Below are 18,812 nucleotides of genomic sequence, written 5' to 3'. Positions count from 1 at the left end.
GGTCCAATACTACTCTGTCAGACTTAGGAACTAAAAAGAGTGGACTGAAAATGTACGTGTATCAGTTATAACTCTTAACATGAAGTTGTAACTCTTATCACTTTACTTAGAGTACCTTCTTTTAAATGCTTAAAGAGAAACATTTGGTGAAAAAAACCTCACACAGGAGTGACCCTGGACACATGCCTCAGAAATACGGATAATAATACCTGCTTTTTGCTGATATTAAATGGGATAAAACACTTAAGCATGAGCTCAGAGCTTGGCACATCGCTAAGTGCTGCAGTTATTATTCTACACATCTATTTTGACAAATGGTAAATATCTTAACACTAAGTATTTCACTTTGCAAAAACACTATGTTTTGTATTTCTGATCATTAAGATCTTATTAGCCTCTCCTGGTTCCCCAATATCCACCACAGTTTAGAGTCAAGCAGTTTGGTAGTTGAAAGAAATTAAGCTTCCATATATCAGGCCTAAGAAAATGTTAATTACCATAATGAAAACCCACAAATGATGAACTGGATGAATGAGGCAAAGACCTCAGCCCTTCATACACTCTTCACACTCTTAAGAAAATCCCAGACAATGAGCATAACACAGAACTTATACTCTACCTCAGAATGATAAGAAATTCACAGCAAACTTTCTTGATGCCACTTATTGTACATTTACTGAGACTGGACCATATAGTGAGACAACCTGGCATCTAAGGTTATTTCCTTGCTCCCACTTTTTAAAGAAATCATACAGTACCAACACTTGTGGACTTTAACTCAAAACAAGCAACATAAAGTGTATGTACCCATGTACAGTCTCTTTCAATAGTTAATCATATACAGAAGCACCTAAATAAAATTTTCACTTCCCACCAGCTTTTACTCAAGGATAAAAATGATAAATGTTTACTCTGTTAAAAGACTTGGTGTGGCACATTCTAGGACCTAACTATAAGCTCAAGGGGCCAATACCAAGTTTTAAATTACACTACAGAAAAAAAAATAAATAAATAAATTACACTACAGGGATGGGGAAGGGATTAAAAGTATCTTATTATAACAAAAGAATTAAGTTCAGATGAATCTTTAAGAGGAAACAGACCTTTGCAGGACAATGGGAATACTGACGGCTTCCTCAACTGCCAATTTGACAGCTGCCAAAAGCCAACCTCTATCTTTGTACAGAGATCACATGGGCAATGATTCTTTGTAAACCGATCTCTAGGAACGCATTTCTAAGTTCTTTGTAACATGCATCTGAGGGTACATACAGACGGACTTAACAGGGTTAACTTTTACAGTACATGCATATATATATATATATAAATATTTATTTTGTCAAACCAGGTCTTTAGTTGTGGCATGTGGGATCTAGTACCCTGACCAGGGACTGAACCCCAAGCCCCTGCACTGGGAGAGTGAAGTCTTAGCCACTGGACCACCAGGGAAGTCCCATATAATGAAACCTCCTACAAACAAATTTTTATTTATTTTTAATTTTTGGCCACGACATGAAGCTTTTGGGATCTTAGTTCCCCAACAAGGTACTGAACCAGAGCCCATGGCAGTGAATGCAGGGTCCTAACAACTGGACCACCAGGGAATTCCCCAAAGCATATTTTTATAAAGGAAAAAACCCATTGCCTAATTTATCTATCTAACATATGTGGATATTTAGGATTTACTTAAAATATTATACACTCAAATAATTTTTCTCTTTCATAAATAAGCTGATTTCCCTTTAACCCTTTATGGGCCAACAAAGTACAGACTCCCCTGACAGTATTTCCATAGTTTCAAATGTTGGCCTTCAAAATACACAAGTGGTAGAATTACTGATTTTTTTGCTCCTCTGTTGTTGTTCTGCAGTGAACAAAAAAGTACTGCTTTTAATTAAAGTTACATTTGATTAAAAAAATGTATCAGGTGGTGTAAGTTCCTGGTAGGGATAACAGCTGAATTTCATTTTCATTAGGAAAGCTGATGTTACACACACACCAGTGGATATGTAGAGTTCCCCAGGTCTAAAGGACATTCAATGTAATTATTCATTTTATTTCAAAGTTTGATGTGCAATATACCATGGACAAGTTTTCCAGAGTTACAAACTTCAAAAAAAAAAAAAAATTCACCCATACATATGCTGAACATCGAAGCTTTTTTTACATTGTTACCACATTTACTGTGCTGGGGATGTTGTTCTTTAGTGGCTGTGTCCCAACCTGTGTCTACCCTGTGGACTGTTGCCTGCCAGGCTCCTCTGTCCATGGGATTTCTCAGGCAAGAAAACTGGAGTGGGTTGCCATTTCGTTCTCCAGGGGAATTTTCCGACCCAGGGATCAAACCTGCATTGGCAGGTGGATTCTTTAACACTGAGCCACCAGGGAAGCATGTGCTGGGGATATAAGGACTAAAAATAATAATCTTTTCCTTCAAACAGAATACAGCCTAGTAGAAACAAATGTTAACTGCTCTAAGAGATGGCACACACTAGGATGGTGACAAAAGTAAAACTGATACAAGTCGGTGTGTGTGAAAATGAGCAGGAGTCCCATGAGATGTCTGAATTAGGTGTCAGCAGAAGAGAAAAACATTCAGGCCAACATTAGGAATGAAGAATGTTACTATCAAGAGGATGGCACTGCTGAAAAGGCCTATTAGCAAGCTGAAGCAGTAAAGTGTGCTGTTACTGCAGCAGAATGTCTTTTGAATGAAAATCGAGGAGAGAAGGTGAGGTTTATTATTGAAGCAGCTACAATCTGTACAAATATAAATCGCTATCAATTACAAATTAGAAAAAGAAAAAAAGATGAGATGTGTGAGGCTGAAGAAGGTAGGCCGGGGCATCCAGGTCTTCCATGCGTGATAAGGAACTTGGACTGATCTAGAGAGGTGGGAAAACCACACAGGGATTTTTAGCAGGGATGGTCCTATGTTCGTTTTCGGAAGATCCCTCTTTCAGGAAAGCAAGAAGGGGGGAGGAGGGAGGATACTAGAGAGTAGTGAGGCTCTTGTTTCAAGAATCCAGGGGACAGAGGTGAGAGACAACTGAAAGAGGTGCTAGAGAAGGAGGAACATTTAAGCTTTTCAACAGCAGGACTGGAAGAATCCAAGAGCTGGAGGAACACAGCTCTCTGCTTTTAACGAGGATGGAGGCATCTGTGCAATGCAGAAATTTAATAACAGAAACAATTCTTGGAGACAGATGACAAACTTCACATGGTAACACTGAGGGTTGGAGAGGCCTGGGCTACACCTGATGGAAATGTGCTCAAGAGATTGATTAAATGTATAGGGCTCAGAAGATTAAGAGTCATGGTGTTAACTTATCCAGAATATGGATGAAACAAAAAAGGGAGGAATTCAGACCTGGGGAGACAGCACAGTAGGTAGAAAACTCCAAATTTTCTAATGCAGCAAGATTTTAAGGCAGACAAATTATTTAAATTCAAGGAGTAGAAGAAACTCGTGCATGTGTGCTAAGTCACTTCAGTCATGTCGGACTCTTTGCGACCCCATGAATTGTAGCCCACCAGGCTCTCCTGTCCATGGAATTCTCCAGGCAAGAATACTGGAGTGGGTTGCCATACCCTCCTCCAGGGGGTCCTGCTGACTCAGAGATCAAACTTGGGTCTCCTGCATTGCAGGTGGATTCTTTACCGTCCAAGCCACTGGGCAAGAAACTCATTGGAGTTTAAATAGCCAAGGCTATTTCCTATGAGTCAAAAAGCCCTCAACTGTTCCACAACTAAAAAACAAGTATCAAGATTAGAGAGATGCCACTGCTTTCTATAGCAAAGATGTTGGTGACCATGGGAAATAAGAAACAAGTATGTTAAAAGGCTAAAGGGGTGGTGTGGGAGGGGAAGGTTGATATGGTTAGAGACCAGTGTGGACCTTGAAATCTCAGAAGAATAAAGCTTGACTTATTTACTGTGGTGGAGACCAGCTGAATGTGTTAGTTGTATTCTTTCACAGATGATGTAAATTTAAGTTGGATTTTTTTTTAAAGCAAGGATCTGCTATGTGAAGAAGGAAAGGGGGGAAAGCAAGGGGAGGAAGGGCAGAGGGAACATCTGAAAAGGCCAATCAGCAGAAAGGATGGTTCTTCTGCCTCTTCTCCACCAATCATCATGTCTTTCATTCTACCACAGCCAATGCCTCTGGGAAGTCCTGGACTTTTCATCAGAAGCAACTTCGTTACTTCAAAATTCTCATTTTCAAGTGCCCCAAACAACTGTCAATCCCACTAGGATCATGTTCCCCATGCCCGCAACGTCTTTCCTTTCCTCCTTACCTGTCTTGGGAGTCCATGGTTCTCCCTCACCATGCTGCTCAGAAATTGGTTTTAAATGCAACACTTCTACCTAATCTGCACCTGAATACGGCTGGGCACCACCCCCAACATGCTGACTGGCCTCATTTTGTTTGTAACTACAACCACAAATTCTCCCTTAATCCTGGCCACCAATTCTAATTTCATGAGTCAATTCACATTCATATGCTTCTAGGTATCTGTTTCAAATGTTCATTTTTCCTTAATTGTCTGCTCTTACCTGGTTGGTTTTATATAGCTTTTGAGAGGTAAAATTCATATAGCCTACAATTCACCCATGTAAAGGGTGTAGTTCAATGTTTTTAAATATATTCAGTTGGGCAACCATCAAAATAAATTTTAGAACAATTTTTATCATCTCAAAAAGAAACCCTGTATTCATTAACTACCATTCCCCATTTCCCCCCAACCTCCAGGCAACCATACATCCCATTTCCTGTCTCTATGGACTCAGCTATTCTGGACATTTCATGTAAGTGGAATCATACAATACACGACCCTCTGTGACTAGATTCTTTGACTTAGCGTATCCTTTCAAGGCCCATCCAAAGTACTTCATTTCATTACCAAGTAATGTTAAATGGAAATAAGTTTTATTTATCCTAGTTGGTATAGCATTAAAAGAAGGCATTTATTAAGACTTTTTCATCCACCCACCTACCACCAAACCTACCCTTTACCTGCACCTGTATCCGTATTGCTCCTTCCGTCTGTGAACATCTGTTTGGAACATGTGTTCCAAAGGCTAAATGAAGCCCCACACTCAAATCCCAAATCTAGGCCCCCCTCTCATCTACCTAAGAATATCAACCTAGCAAATCTTTTTTGCTGCATCAAAAATTTCCCCTCTCCCGGGTTTTCCAGTAATAACATGCTGGAGTTTTGTCTATCTTTTAGAAATAAAAACAAAAAAACCCTCCCTCACTGTGGATCTCCCTTCAGCTCTCACCCCCATTTTAATGTTCCCCCATATGGCACATCTCCTCAGAGTAGGATGTCCAGAATTACTGTACCATTGCCTCCTCTCTCTCATTCTCTCCTATATATATATATATATATATATATACACACACACACACACACACTTATACAGGCTTTTGAACCCATCACTCCAATAAAACCACGTTTCCCAAAGTCACCCAGAAGCTTTCATTTTGCTAAATCCAGTTGGCAAGTCTCAGCGCTCCTCTTTGACCCAACAATGGCCTCTGGTCGTTGCCGTCTCCCTCCTCCCTAGGAACTTTTCTTTACTCAGCTTCCAGAGTACCTCCCTCTACTGTTTCCTAGCTCCCTGGCTGCGCCTTTGCTGGATGGAACAGCACAGGACAGTGGCTAAAAGCATGGGTGTTGGAACGAGGGTACCTTGAATTCTAGGCACTACCACTTGGAGCTGTGACCTTGGGCAGGTTATTTCATCTCTTTATGCCTCTTACACTCTATCTACAAAATGGGGATAACTGTGTTGACTTCAAAGAATTGTAAAGCTTAAATGATTGATATACACAAACTCTTAGTTCTCCATACTGTATTTTCAACTGCTAAGTGCTGCAGTATTCCTGGGCTCATCCCTCGCACTACATCCCCTCCCTAGGTAATTTCACGACTGGTGGCTGTAAATGTCGTTTATATTTGCTGACAACACCAGAACTTATCTTTACCAGATGTTTAGCTGACATCTGCACCTAAATGTCAAAACATCCAACATATTTAACTTGACATCCTCACCCTAAACCCACACCTCTTTGAGATTTTCCCATTTCAGGAATGGCAATTACACTGCCAAATGCTCAGGTTAAAAAAAAAAACAAACAACAAAACGTAGTCATTCTTGGCTCTTCTCTCACGTATGTAAGTTAGGAGAGTCACTTTGAAGGCTCTATTTTCATCCAAAATAGTCCCCTCATTCCACTCTTACCAACTCTTGCAGTTTGCTTTCTCCAGAACTGCCATATACAATCCTTTGAAAAATGGAAACTAGTTCACAACAGTGTTCAAACCTACACTTCCTGTTGCACTCCTGACTGACCCTTGGTAACTAGCTCTGAACTCATCACCGCTGCTCTTATGTTCACCTTGTTCCAGCCCTACAGCCCTCTGTAGTTTGTTCTCAGTCCAGGCTCCCCTTCTGTCTTCTCTAAATGAGATGTTCTTCCTCTGTATCTACACGACTCTTTCCTCTTATTATTTCTCTCTATATTACCTCCTCAGAAGCCTTCTCCAGCCATTTTATTCAAAACAGTACACTTTACACGACATTCCTCCAATCCCATTCTCTGCTTTACTCTCTTCACAGGAATATCTTCATGTGAAATTATTAGTTTACTTATTTATCTAAGTCCCTGCTAGAATGTAAGCTCCAGGAAGACAGGCCTTCTCTTGTCATTCAGGTATCTCTAGTACCCAGAACGCTGCCTGGTCCACAGTAGGTATTGGGAGTAAACATGTAGAACATATGAATGTATGGTGGTGGCATAAACCGACAACTAAACTCATAGACAAGATACCTCTCAGGGGGCAAAAACAGTCTCTCCCCAGGGTGGTCTCTTTCCTTACCTATGAAGACCTGAAATTTATTTTGAGAAAAGCTGCAATGTTCTTTCACAACCTCCTTTTCCGCTCCCAGTTGCAGTTCCACCTTTTTTGATTCCAAAAGAATGCCACTGTGGCACTGTGCATGAACCTAATTCGAAATCTGTTCACACAAGGAAAAAGATATACCAGCCACTCTTCTCTCTCCCATCAACGCCCTGAGAGCCTCTAGGCATACAGATATATGGTTGTTGAACCACTGAAAGCTGTCTTTTTTCTTTTAAACTACAGACCTTCAGGAAATTGAAATAATAGTACAACCCAAACATGTATTTCCTTTGCCTAGATTCACCAATTAATAACAATTAGGGCATAATTATTCTGAAGAGACTCCCAGGTGATTCTTCTAGCAGGTACTGTGTTGGGAGCTGGGGAGAATGAAAAAAATGAGCTAGTTTTCAAAGAATGAGAGAGAGAGCACATGTTAGATAGCATTATACATTACTACACCAAAAAAAAAAAAAAAAAAAGGTATGTTAGCAAAAACTTAAAAGAAATTTGAGTTTCAATAATATAGTGTAAGTACACTAAGCCGTATATCTATTTTTAGCATGGCATAGGACATGAAAACCCTAATTTTAAATGAAAAAAACAGAAACCATTGTCTCTTAAAAATGACTTCTTGGTTTTTTTTTTTTGCAAAACAATCTACAATAAGGTTTGGTCAATTTTCCTATAGATCTTTTATAGTTGTTTTTTAGAATTTGAGTTTGTATACAGAGGCATAACAGGTGTGACTTGGAGTTAAGAGTTGTACTACTGGAGTCAAGAAGTCTGGGATATACTGGTAATCCATCACTGAATGAGATCATCCATAATTCTCAGTGTTATCTGGAAAAAATCTTACCTGCAATTCTTCATAGCATTATACTTGTCTACCAAAAATCAATCTAGAGCCCAGAGTTTCTGTCCCTCCTACCTTCCTTAGGCCCCAAAAGCTGTCAGGTTTCAATTAAAAAGAGACTCTTTAGGTTGGAGTTCTGCAGCCTAGAAGGTGCAGACAGAGATGGAGACAATGTGATAAGCACCTTTCACGTTTTTGTGCAAGACTTTGCCAAGGTTTTGTTTGAAGTGCTTCACCTTCTGAGAAAATACAGTATATTCATGTATAAATTCATACCCAAAGTAAGTATTTGTTGTGGATTGATCACTATTAGTCATTCATTGAACAATGTTTTTTATACAAAGTTGAAAGAAGCACTGTGATGAGTATTTTGGAAGCATTTCTAAGTATAAAACACTAGTGGAATAATAAAACGCAATATTTAGAGTATCAATTCAAATATTTTAAAGCTTTCAAAGAACACTTTTACAGGACAAAGGAACATTTGGTAGACCCCTCTAGGTTATAATTTAATATAACCAACATCACAACCAAGTCTACAATAAGAAAAAAATTAAAATGTAAGAAGTGTTTTAAAAATTAGACATTACCATTAAAAAAATATTGAGAATTTTCTTCAGAATTCCTTTAAATGTTATTCACACTATTAGATTGGTGCTCTAATGTTCTAATTTACAATATTAAAAATTATCAAAAAATCAAAATTCTGGGGAGAAAACTGTAAAGCTAAGTGAAATCACAACTTAAAATATCAATTTTAAAGCACAGTTGACCCTTGAAAAACAGATTTGAACTGTACAGACCCACTTACACAGACTGCTTTCCCAGTAAATACATACTACAGGGTATGTAGTTGGTTGAATCTACAGATGTGGAACCTCGGTTACTAAGGGCCAAGTATAAAATTAAAAGTGGATTTTCAACTGCACGGGAGTTGAAGCCCCTAATCCCAGCACTGTTCAAGCAGCACTGTGGAATTACAGAAGTTGACAATAAAATTGTTCATCTTCAAGACAGTATTAAGGTCACAGCTATGGCATAAAAGCAAATATAACTGTTTAATTTACAAACCAATTTGGTCTACATAATTCTTGACGTGTTCAAATTATGGAAAATCAAACGCCAGGCAAGGAAGTGTGAAAAATCAAGCTCGAAATACATCATACTACTGTCTAGCAATTCAGCTTGTAGGCCACTGATCTGTGACTTGTGCTTTAAATCTTTGGTAACAAATATTATCAAAAAGAAGCAATCTAACACATACCCAATTCTTACTTATGAAGTTTACCATCATTTATAGCACTGTGACAAAACCGGGGAGAATCTCTGTATAATAATAATTAATGAATGTATGTACCTGACAAGAGAAGAGACTTTAATTTTGCACAATAGGAATGAGTCTGACTTAGCTTAATTTCTTCCTTGAAAAGATATTTTGGATATGCTGGTAACACAATAGATATGTAACACAAACAAACATTTTTTTGTGTATTTTTTTATTGTTTGGAACACCAAAGTAACCCAAATTTCACATTACAATGAAATTTTAAATAAGAATATGTTGTACATTGTATTAGAGATACATGTTATACATAAATTTGGAAAAGTAATAAATACATACACTTATACAGTAAAGAGAATGTACTGAATTGCTATCATCTTTAATATTCCTTCTCTTCTAAATGGTCAACAACTATAAATTATTAACTTTAATGAAATGACCACTGCTCTAGCAAGCTACTTGGGAGTGTGAGGTATTAAGCACAGATTCCTTTAAAATCAAGTAATGAATTATTATTGTGCATCAAATAGTTTTTACGTTTTCAGATTATCGGTTACTAAAACAATAAAAATCTCTAGAAGATGGAGGTGGTTCTCTACAAATCTGGTGGTGTGGGCTACTTCAGCCCAATTCCAGAGAGTCATCACTTCCAAACTAACACCTAAACTTAAGTCTGATCATTCAGAAAACTCTTTAAACCAAACCATCCTTAAAGCACTCCACTGCCTCCTTCATAACCAAGGCCCACAACAGAATTTTGGAAGATCTGTTGAACATTTTACTGGCCCCTCTAGTTTAAAAATATCATTGCCACATTTCAGAAATTAAGATCCAAGAACTCAGTTAACTCTCAAGGATATATTTACCTTTCATTTTAAGAAAACAATTTGAGTATCACTAATAGGATAAATACAGATACCGTATCATGCTATTTAAATGAAATGCCATTACTATATAACCAATACACATTTTATCACTAAGCCATGATGGAACTTCTATATATGTGAACTTATCACCTGGTTTAATATACTGTAAAAATATCTGAGGCAACCATGCCAAGATATATACTTTCCTAAAAAAGCTACTTCTACTGCTGACAATTAGAACAATTTAAAATAAATTATAGGTACAGTAATATAATTTTAGAATTTCCAAGTATAAATACTCTTCTTTATTCTAAATATTGTCTATGATATTTCTTACCTGTAATAAGCACCCACTATTCACTGAGTGCCTACTTTGTGACAGGCCCCATGTCAGCTGTTTATATATGTTTATGTTAGTCCAACTGAATCACCCCAACACCCTGGTTTAACATTTTTATTTCTTGTCTCACAGATGAAGAAGCTGAAGTTTAAGTATCACCTCCTAGGCTTAAAATTTTCTGTATAGTGTAATGTTGGTTTTTATTATCTTAAGAGAAAACATTAGAGCACCAAGAGAAAACATGAAAGCATCTTAGCTCTAGTCTTCTGTTTCATGGTTGACATCAACAGTATCCAACCTACTTAATTGATCCTTTAGTACTACAATACTGCATGTGATTACTATATTCCTTTATCAAAATGATGGAATTGTGATCAGTCTTTTGGATAAATCCTCCTTTATTTGCATATACATTAAAAAGTCTCACTTCTATAAAAGGTCAAAATTCATGGGATACTCTTTTCAAGATTTCTAATCGAAGGGAAACAAGTATATTTTTTTCATGATTCAAATAAAACTACTGCATTTTACTTAAAAGTGCTTATTTTAACAAAACTGTTCTTATTTTTATGCTATATCAGATTTTAATGTTTCCAGATCTGGAACAACCTTTATTCCCTAAATTTTTTGTTTTAAAAGTTAAGGACAAAGATCATCGTCAGAGGTGAAGTATAAACAGCCCTACACTGAAAAGCATCCATCCATCCACTTACATAATAAATGTTCCTCTCTCATGGAGCTTCCAGTCTGGTGGGTAGGAGGAGATGGACATCTAAGCAGGTATGTTACATAACAAAAAATGCTAAGACATTTGATTATTTTTCTAGCACTGACTAGCTTTGATATGTTTTGTTTCACATGTTGGCTGAGAGTTTAAATTATACATTTCAGTAGTGATGAGAAATTAAGGGCAGAGTTTCCAAAGCCTAAATGTTAAATAAAAGGTAGGCTGTTTATTCTTATTTGTTTTTGGCTGTGCCATGTGGCTTGCAGGATCTTGGTTCCCAGCCCAGGGACTGAACCTAAGCCACGGCAGTGAAAGCCTGGAATCCTAACCATCAGGCCACCAGGGGAACTCCCTGGGTTATTTATTCTTGAAGGTTGTTCAAAAGTAGTGGTTATCAAAGTCTTAGAGATGATGAAATCTTTTCACTGATTTAATGAATTTACTAAACCCAGAAAAAAAGCACAAATGCAAGCGAACAGTCTCAGGTGATTAATATCTATGGACACCAGAGTAGGAAATTTCATTTCAGTGAGAATTCATAATCAGGGGCATGGGTGTGGGATAAAGGAAAGAGGGTGATCAGAAAATTCTACCCAACTTAGATTCACTATGATTCTTGTATAATCATCTTATTACAAATATTGGGGGGGAGGGGGTTTGTAACAAAACAGAGATCCAAAGATACTGAGGTTTCCTGGCTCCCAGTCTACTACTGTTCCTTCTACTTTGACTTCCATCAGGGCATAGACCTCTTAAGCAACTTCCCCATCAAACAAATCATTTTGCATCATTACAATGACTACTGTACACTACTTGTGACAAATTTTAACCATAAATCCTCTTTTACTATTACTCAGTCTGTGTACTAAAATAAAAATCAAGTTTATTATTAACCTAACCTCAGTCTTGGAGAGGGCAGAAGACAGCATGCCATTTAAAAACAAATTAATTTTTATTATAAATGTAGTACACGCAACAAAGTAAAATTTCCAACAGTCCTGAAAACTGCAGGTGAAAAGTAAAAGTCCTACATCACAAACCAATGTCCCACAGCCCTATATCCCAGGAGTATAGGGCTCTTTCCTTAAAAAATCTAAGATTAGGAAAACAAACATTTGTGCACAAACACACACCTTTAAAAAATACAATGAGTTCACAGGATTGAAACATTACAATAGTAAGGATAAATTAACTACCCATTATCAGAATCAAGTGTTAATTATAGTTAGCAATACCACTTCAAATATAATAATTTGTTATTAACACTTGAAACAAGTATATGGCATATCATTTAAATTCAAGCAAGCAAGGGTAAGGCCTCTTAAAGATGTGAACAATCTAAACCACACTTTCTTGGACCTTAGAAGTTGAGTTGTGGGTAAAGAATACAACAGGTTAAGTCTTATAAGAAACTGAGGGGTCAGTGGGAAAGCACTGCCTCAGGCTGTGCAACTGTCACTCAGGTAACAAAGCCATTTTATTGCAATGTATCAAAGATAGTCTCTTTGCCAGCCTACAGAGAATGGTATCAAAGTCCAGGAATTTTAAATATATAAAAATTCATCCAGACAGAAAAAAAACCTATGTTGCTTAAAAAAAAAGTCTGTATCTTACTATGCCAGGATGTCCGGGGTTCTGTTAATCATGGACTATGTACCAATTCCTGTTCATAGAGATTAGTCTGATCACTTTTTTATACCAAATTAAGATGTGCAAATCCAAAGTTTTATTTAAGACAGAAACAAATAAGATTTCATTTTTGAGGCTGTCTCTTAAGGGTAGACTTGGTGAAGACCATGTACACATATTTAAAAGAAAGGTCTTCCTCCAAGGAAAATAGCCTCAGAGAATAATTTACCAAAATGAACACTGTTTCTAAAAAGCCTAACTTGGGAAGGGGAAAGAAAACTAATGATAAAAAAAATGAACTTACCAAGAAGTGAAACAGGCTGGGTTACAGGAGGGGTAGGCAGATTCGTGGGTGCAGCAGGTGGCACAGCAGAGCCATACATTTTCACACTGTCACCAGACTCGGCGTTTCCTCTAGCCCCAGACACCACTGTTGGAATGGGATTTCCAATAGATAAGTCTTTTGTAGTGTCTTCATTTATACCAGCGATAGTAGCTAAGGAATATAATTACATCAACATGTGAAGCTGAATAATTAATTATCACCCCGGTTAACATGCTTTTGCCATACTACAGAACCTATTACTGGTCCATTCTCCCTCCTACTCCCAACTCCAAGAGGACAAGTGAACACAAAGGAAAAACATGCTTACAGTTTGGGATGCTTATTGGTGGAGTGTGAGGAGGAGGAATGGATACTGGTGGAGTTATAGGAGGTGGGGGTCCAGGGGGAAGAAAACCTAGAATAAGAAAAACAATGCCAACTTAAGTTGTGTCACTTTATTTCAGGCTCTTAAAAGAGAGTATCTTCTCAAATAACTTAGTGTACCTGGTGGCAGATGCATTGGGTTGAATCCTGGGCGCAAAAACGGTGGCGGAGGTGGAGGAGGAGGAACACCAGGCCCAAAGCCTGGAGGTGGAATTCCCAGAGGAGGCGTGAAAGCAGGTGGCTGGAGAGCACCAACTACAGGAGGTCCTGGCTGATGTGGTGGGACCTAGAAAGAAAGAAAGGAAAATGAAGCCGCGTATCTAGCCACCCTCTCACTCATATAGTGGGTAGAGACAAAGAAAATACCTTGCTGAAAAAAACCAGTATCTCTAAATTGGGTTTATTATGTGCATAGATAACAGTGGTAATCTGTACCCACTCCAAAACAATGGAAACTACATACTTTTCCCCTTTTCTAAAAATTCTGGGCTGCTTGCTCCATGTGGCTTGCAGGATCTTTGTCCCCCCACCAGGGATTGAAGCTGCAACTCTGCAGTGGGAGCATGGAGTTCTAACCACTGAGCTACCAAGGAATTTCCAGAAATCAGTTTGCCCTATACTTATCAAAGCAAATACCACACTGTGATTCACCATCACCTACACTGGTGTTCTGCCAGAATATTGTTAAAAAAATGTCTCACGGTCAGGTCAATTAAGTTTGAGGAATACAACTCTAAGAAAAGCTACCAGGTAATTTGCACTTAACTGTGATTAAGATCACAGTTCCTGGGGTCAAACTGCCTGTTCCCCCTTTTAAGTCATTTTGTGACCCTGAGAAAGCGACTTACATTACACTCTGCAGACCTCAGTTTACTCATCTGTAAGATGAAAAAGTGCCAACCTCACATAATTATGGAGATTAGAGAATAAATAAATGTGGAGTGCTAATGCCTGACATTTAATACATACCCAACACTTTAGTTATTGCTTAAAAAAAAAAAAGTATCAATCTTAACAGATTAGTCAAGTTTCTTTAAGTGAGCGCTGACATACACTGAAACCTGCACTGGAAGTCATATCCAAAAGGTTGCGTAAGAAGTGCCAATTTGGGGAATCCATTTATAAAATGTCACCGCTAAGAATGTACCAAAGCATGTACTTTTCTCCTAACATTGAGGAAAATCAAGAAGCTAGGCAACCCAGCCCTGAGATAGCTTAGATTTACTTATTCAGTTTTAATGTGAGAAACTGAGGAAAGAAGGTACTGAAAGAAGAGAAAAATCTAGTGAATCACACATGAAAGTATGGATCAAGTACTTCTAATTCTTACCAACACATTAGTTACTTAGCTCTTAACATGTAGCAGGAAAATCACATTTCAAGTCAAAAAGTTTATGAGGTAATAAGATACTGAATAATCTGGGCAGATGTAAGGCAAAATGAAATTTACTCTGGTTTTTGAAAGCATTTATAAATATTAGGTCTGACATACCAATATATAAGAAATTAATACGCACGTCTATGTACTCACATCTTTTGACTATGAATCTAGACATACATCACCAGTAAGATTTAGAAAGGTATCTTTTAGATGCTTGAAAGCTTCAACAATGCCCCAAGTACTCTTACCTGTGGAGGCGGTACTGTTATCGGTGCGGGAACAGGAATAGGAGGCACAGGCACAGGCAGAGGCTTAGGTGTGGGTGACACTGGCTCTGTGTGTGAGGTTTCAGCTCCTCCATTTTGAGCAACTTCGTTTTCATGCTTCTTGGGAATTCCCTTCCAATCTATGAAGAGTTAAAGAAATATAATCAGAAAGCTCTCTGATTTTAATATCATCATTAAAAAAAATCATTTCTGCGTTTAAAATTATAAACTGAAAATGTAAGCCTTTGTTACATACATACATACATACATACATATATACACAGATGTAATAGTTCTATTTATTATTATTCCCATTTTATGAGAGGAAAACAAAGTCACACACGCTTGGCAGAGGCAGAGATGGGATTCAACCCAGATACATCTGGCTCTTAAGTCTCTGTTCTTAACCACAATGGTGGAGGAGGATGTCTTTGGATCAAAGACCCTGGGAAGGAGGAGCAGAGTTCTTTTTATCCTGGACCAGAGACGCCCAGAACACCTAGAGCACAGACCTTCAACACCTGTCTGCCTGAACAGAAACGCCTAGCTCTATCCGTAAGTGAAGGCGCTGTGCACACGCAGGGAGGAGGTGGTATGTGGGGCAAGTCCAGCTCCGCACTCCTGACTGAAGTTCTGTAATGTGTGAAATATTTACTCTATTTTGCCATGCCATCCTGTGCTCCTCTTTGTCCTGCTATCTCTCTTTCTCCAGGTCATGTCCCCACAGGCTGGCATTTTCCCCAATGAAAATTCCACTATCAACCTGGCATTTTTAATATCCAGGCTTCAAATAACTGCATCTCCTCATCTTACATGTTTACTTTTGATGGCTTCTCTGGACATTTAAACATTTTCAAAGAAATTATTATGAGGCAGTGGGTCTTACTAACAATGTTCAGTTTAAGACTCATCTGATCTGTTAGTTTTTTACACTGAAAAAGTCTACTTAAGATCCACTTAATATTATAATGAATAATGAACCCCACAATCAGTAATTATTTGTGTCTGCATCTCTCCCACTAAATGTAAGTTGCATAAGGGCAAAGGCCACATTTGTCTTATTCACCATTGCTCCCTTAGTTTATAATGGAGAGACTAGCACCCACATAGTGGGTATTTGAAAAATCTCAAAAAACAGTTCCTAAGGCAAAGAATGAACATTTGTCATAGTACTACCAAGGAAATAAATACATTAAAAAAAATTAAATACTACTTTACCTGGATTAAGTGTATCACTGTCCAACATTCCTCCTTCACAGAAACTCTCCAGTTCTTCAGGCTTGACTTTGTCCCATGGAATATAAGTAACACCAAGTTCTACATCCCAATACTGCTTATAATCTGCTTTTATTCCTTTGTTTAGGGCCCAGGCAATCTAGTTCAACATTTGTTAAAATATAAAAAGGAAAGGAGAAGAATGTCATAAAGTGTTTCCCATGATTCCAATCACTCAGACTTGGTCAGCAAGGGAACAATCTGGCCTGGCTACCCATGGGGCTCACTCAAAGCATCTTTGGCGCCAGGAATCTGGTTACCCTTTCATCCCACTCTTGTTTGTCCTAGAAGGAAATCTGACTGTCAATGACCTTCTTTCTCACTCTTCCAATCACCCCTACTCAGACAGCATAAAACTAAGAGAAAAGGGAAAATTTTATCAGGGACTGGCTGATTGGGCATAAGAAAGTAGGGAACACTTTTAAAAGTCTTGGGTACATCAGAATTACTCAACATTAGACAAAATCCTTTTGCAGTGAAATCCAAGTGTGGAACAGGGTATTGGGACTTTAAGGAAACACTGACTCTGACCCCTCAGAGGAAGAACACCCATGTACCTATATCTTTCCCTCTATCTTTAGTGATTATTTTTCATAGTTCTGAGATGGCAAACTTAAAAAAAAAAAAAAAAGACAAAATTCTACCATATACCTAGCGTTTAAAATTGTAACCCTTAGGAGATAACCTCTTAAAAAAAAGATGCACATGTAATAATACCCCAGTGTCCAAAACTACAGTTTTTAAAAGTCTCATAATATATGTTACATTTTTTAAAAAATGAATTATAAATGATAAAACAGTACCTTTATGGATTTCTGGTTCACTTTGTAGTTCCCTCGGCTCAGTTTTTGCAGGGCACGATATGCATCTTGCCTGTGAACCATAACAATATAGGCACAACCTCTGGGAGGAATCATCTGCTCAAAAAGATTTTAATATTATAAAACATGATAATAAAACCAAAAAGCAACAAGACATAATATTAAGCAGTCAGTTCCAACAACCTCAATTCCAATCCCCTACACACTCCAGAGCCCTGTGTTCTATAACTGGAGTTTAAAAAAATTTGAAAACTGGTGGCTCCAGTTTAGTCTCAACTGCCAATCATCAACAATCTACAGCCCCAAGCTTTGTTATATAAAGTCATTTTTAGAAAAAGATTTTAGATTAAATTTGGTTATCCAAAAAATGTACTTAAATGCTAAACAAAAACTTAGAACAAACACCTCAACTCCAGCCACATCTTCTACAAACCTAGACCAATTTTAACTTAGGTCTCAAGTCCTTAATTTCGCAAAATAACATTAACCACTTCTATCTACTGTGGTTAAGAAATTTAATAAATACTCACATTAATTGATTCAATTGGACCAAACTCTTCTAAAAGACTGGCAACATCCTGCTGAGTAGTCCTTTTGTCCAGCTGTCCCACCCAGAGTGTAGTACTACAAACTTAAAATAAAATTATAATCATAAAAATGTACACATTCCATACTGAGCAGCTCTGTACTTTACATGAAAAAAATCATTACAGAAAACATGCATGAGTTACATTATGATATCCACAAGTTTAAGTATAAAGCACCATATGTGCTACGGCTCAATTGCTCAGTCCCGTACGACTCTTTTTGATCCCATGGACTGTTGCCCACCAGGCGCCTCTGTCTATGGTATTTCCCAGGCAGGAATACTGGAGTGGGTTGCCATTTCCTCCTCCAGCGGATCTTCATGACCCAGGTCTCTTGTGTCTCCTGAAACTACAGGCAGATTCTTTACCACTGAGCCACCTGGAAAGCCCAAAACCCCATATAAGTTTTAAAAATTCTAGAAAATTACAGCAGTACTTCCAGAAATGGAACCAGGATCAGATCAGATCAGATCCGTCACTCAGTTGTGTCTGACTCTTTGCGACCCCATGAATCGCAGCACGCCAAGCCTCCCTGTCCATCACCAACTCCCAGAGTTCACTGAGACTCACGTCCATCGAGTCAGTGATGCCATCCAGCTATCTCATTCTCTGTTGTCCCCTTCTCCTCTTGCCCCCAATCCCTCCCAGCATCAGAGTCTTTTCCAATGAGTCAACTCTTCGCCTGAGGTGGCCAAAGTACAGGAGTTTCAGCTTTAGCATCATTCCTTCCAAAGAAATCCCAGGGCTGATCTCCTTCAGAATGGACTGGCTGGATCTCCTTGCAGTCCAAGGGTCTTCTCAAGTCTCAAGAAGACTCTCAAGAGTCTTCTCCAACACCACAGTTCAAAAGCATCAATTCTTTGGCACTCAGCCTTCTTCACAGTCCAACTCTCACATCCATACATGACCACAGGAAAAACCACAGCCTTGACTAGACAAACCTCTGTTGGCAAAGTAATGTCTCTGCTTTTGAATATGCTATCTAGGTTGGACATAACTTTCCTTCCAAGGAGTAAGCATCTTTTAATTTCATGGCTGCAGTCACCATCTGTAGTGATTTTGGAGTCCCAGAAAAATAAAGTCTGACACCGTTTCCACTGTTTCCCCATCTATTTCCCATGAAGTGGTGGTACCGGATGCCATGATCTTTGTTTCGGAA

The 18,812-nt window shown here is 38.2% G+C and overlaps 1 protein-coding gene across 2 annotated transcripts in view; it reads right to left on the bottom strand.

Annotated features, from left to right (window-relative positions):
- Positions 1 to 18,812, bottom strand: part of SCAF4 (SR-related CTD-associated factor 4) — a 43,611-nt gene that overhangs the window by 5,083 nt on the left and 19,716 nt on the right. Inside the window, exons 12-18 of one of the 2 annotated variants that reach the window (XM_010862309.1) lie at positions 17,597 to 17,697; positions 17,049 to 17,162; positions 16,189 to 16,345; positions 14,953 to 15,110; positions 13,444 to 13,609; positions 13,268 to 13,354; positions 12,919 to 13,110 (exon numbers count right to left, since the gene is read on the bottom strand). In XM_010862309.1, coding sequence (XP_010860611.1) covers positions 12,919 to 13,110; positions 13,268 to 13,354; positions 13,444 to 13,609; positions 14,953 to 15,110; positions 16,189 to 16,345; positions 17,049 to 17,162; positions 17,597 to 17,697 — 975 coding nt within the window. The remainder of the gene's footprint in view (positions 1 to 12,918; positions 13,111 to 13,267; positions 13,355 to 13,443; positions 13,610 to 14,952; positions 15,111 to 16,188; positions 16,346 to 17,048; positions 17,163 to 17,596; positions 17,698 to 18,812) is intronic. The other variant, XM_010862310.1, reaches the window with a different exon arrangement.

The sequence above is a fragment of the Bison bison genome, unplaced genomic scaffold, assembly GCF_000754665.1.
Source record: "Bison bison bison isolate TAMUID 2011002044 unplaced genomic scaffold, Bison_UMD1.0 scf7180017864481, whole genome shotgun sequence".
In the NCBI taxonomy this organism is placed as follows: Eukaryota; Metazoa; Chordata; class Mammalia; order Artiodactyla; family Bovidae; genus Bison; species Bison bison.
This window is presented reverse-complemented; position numbering and strand designations above follow the sequence as displayed.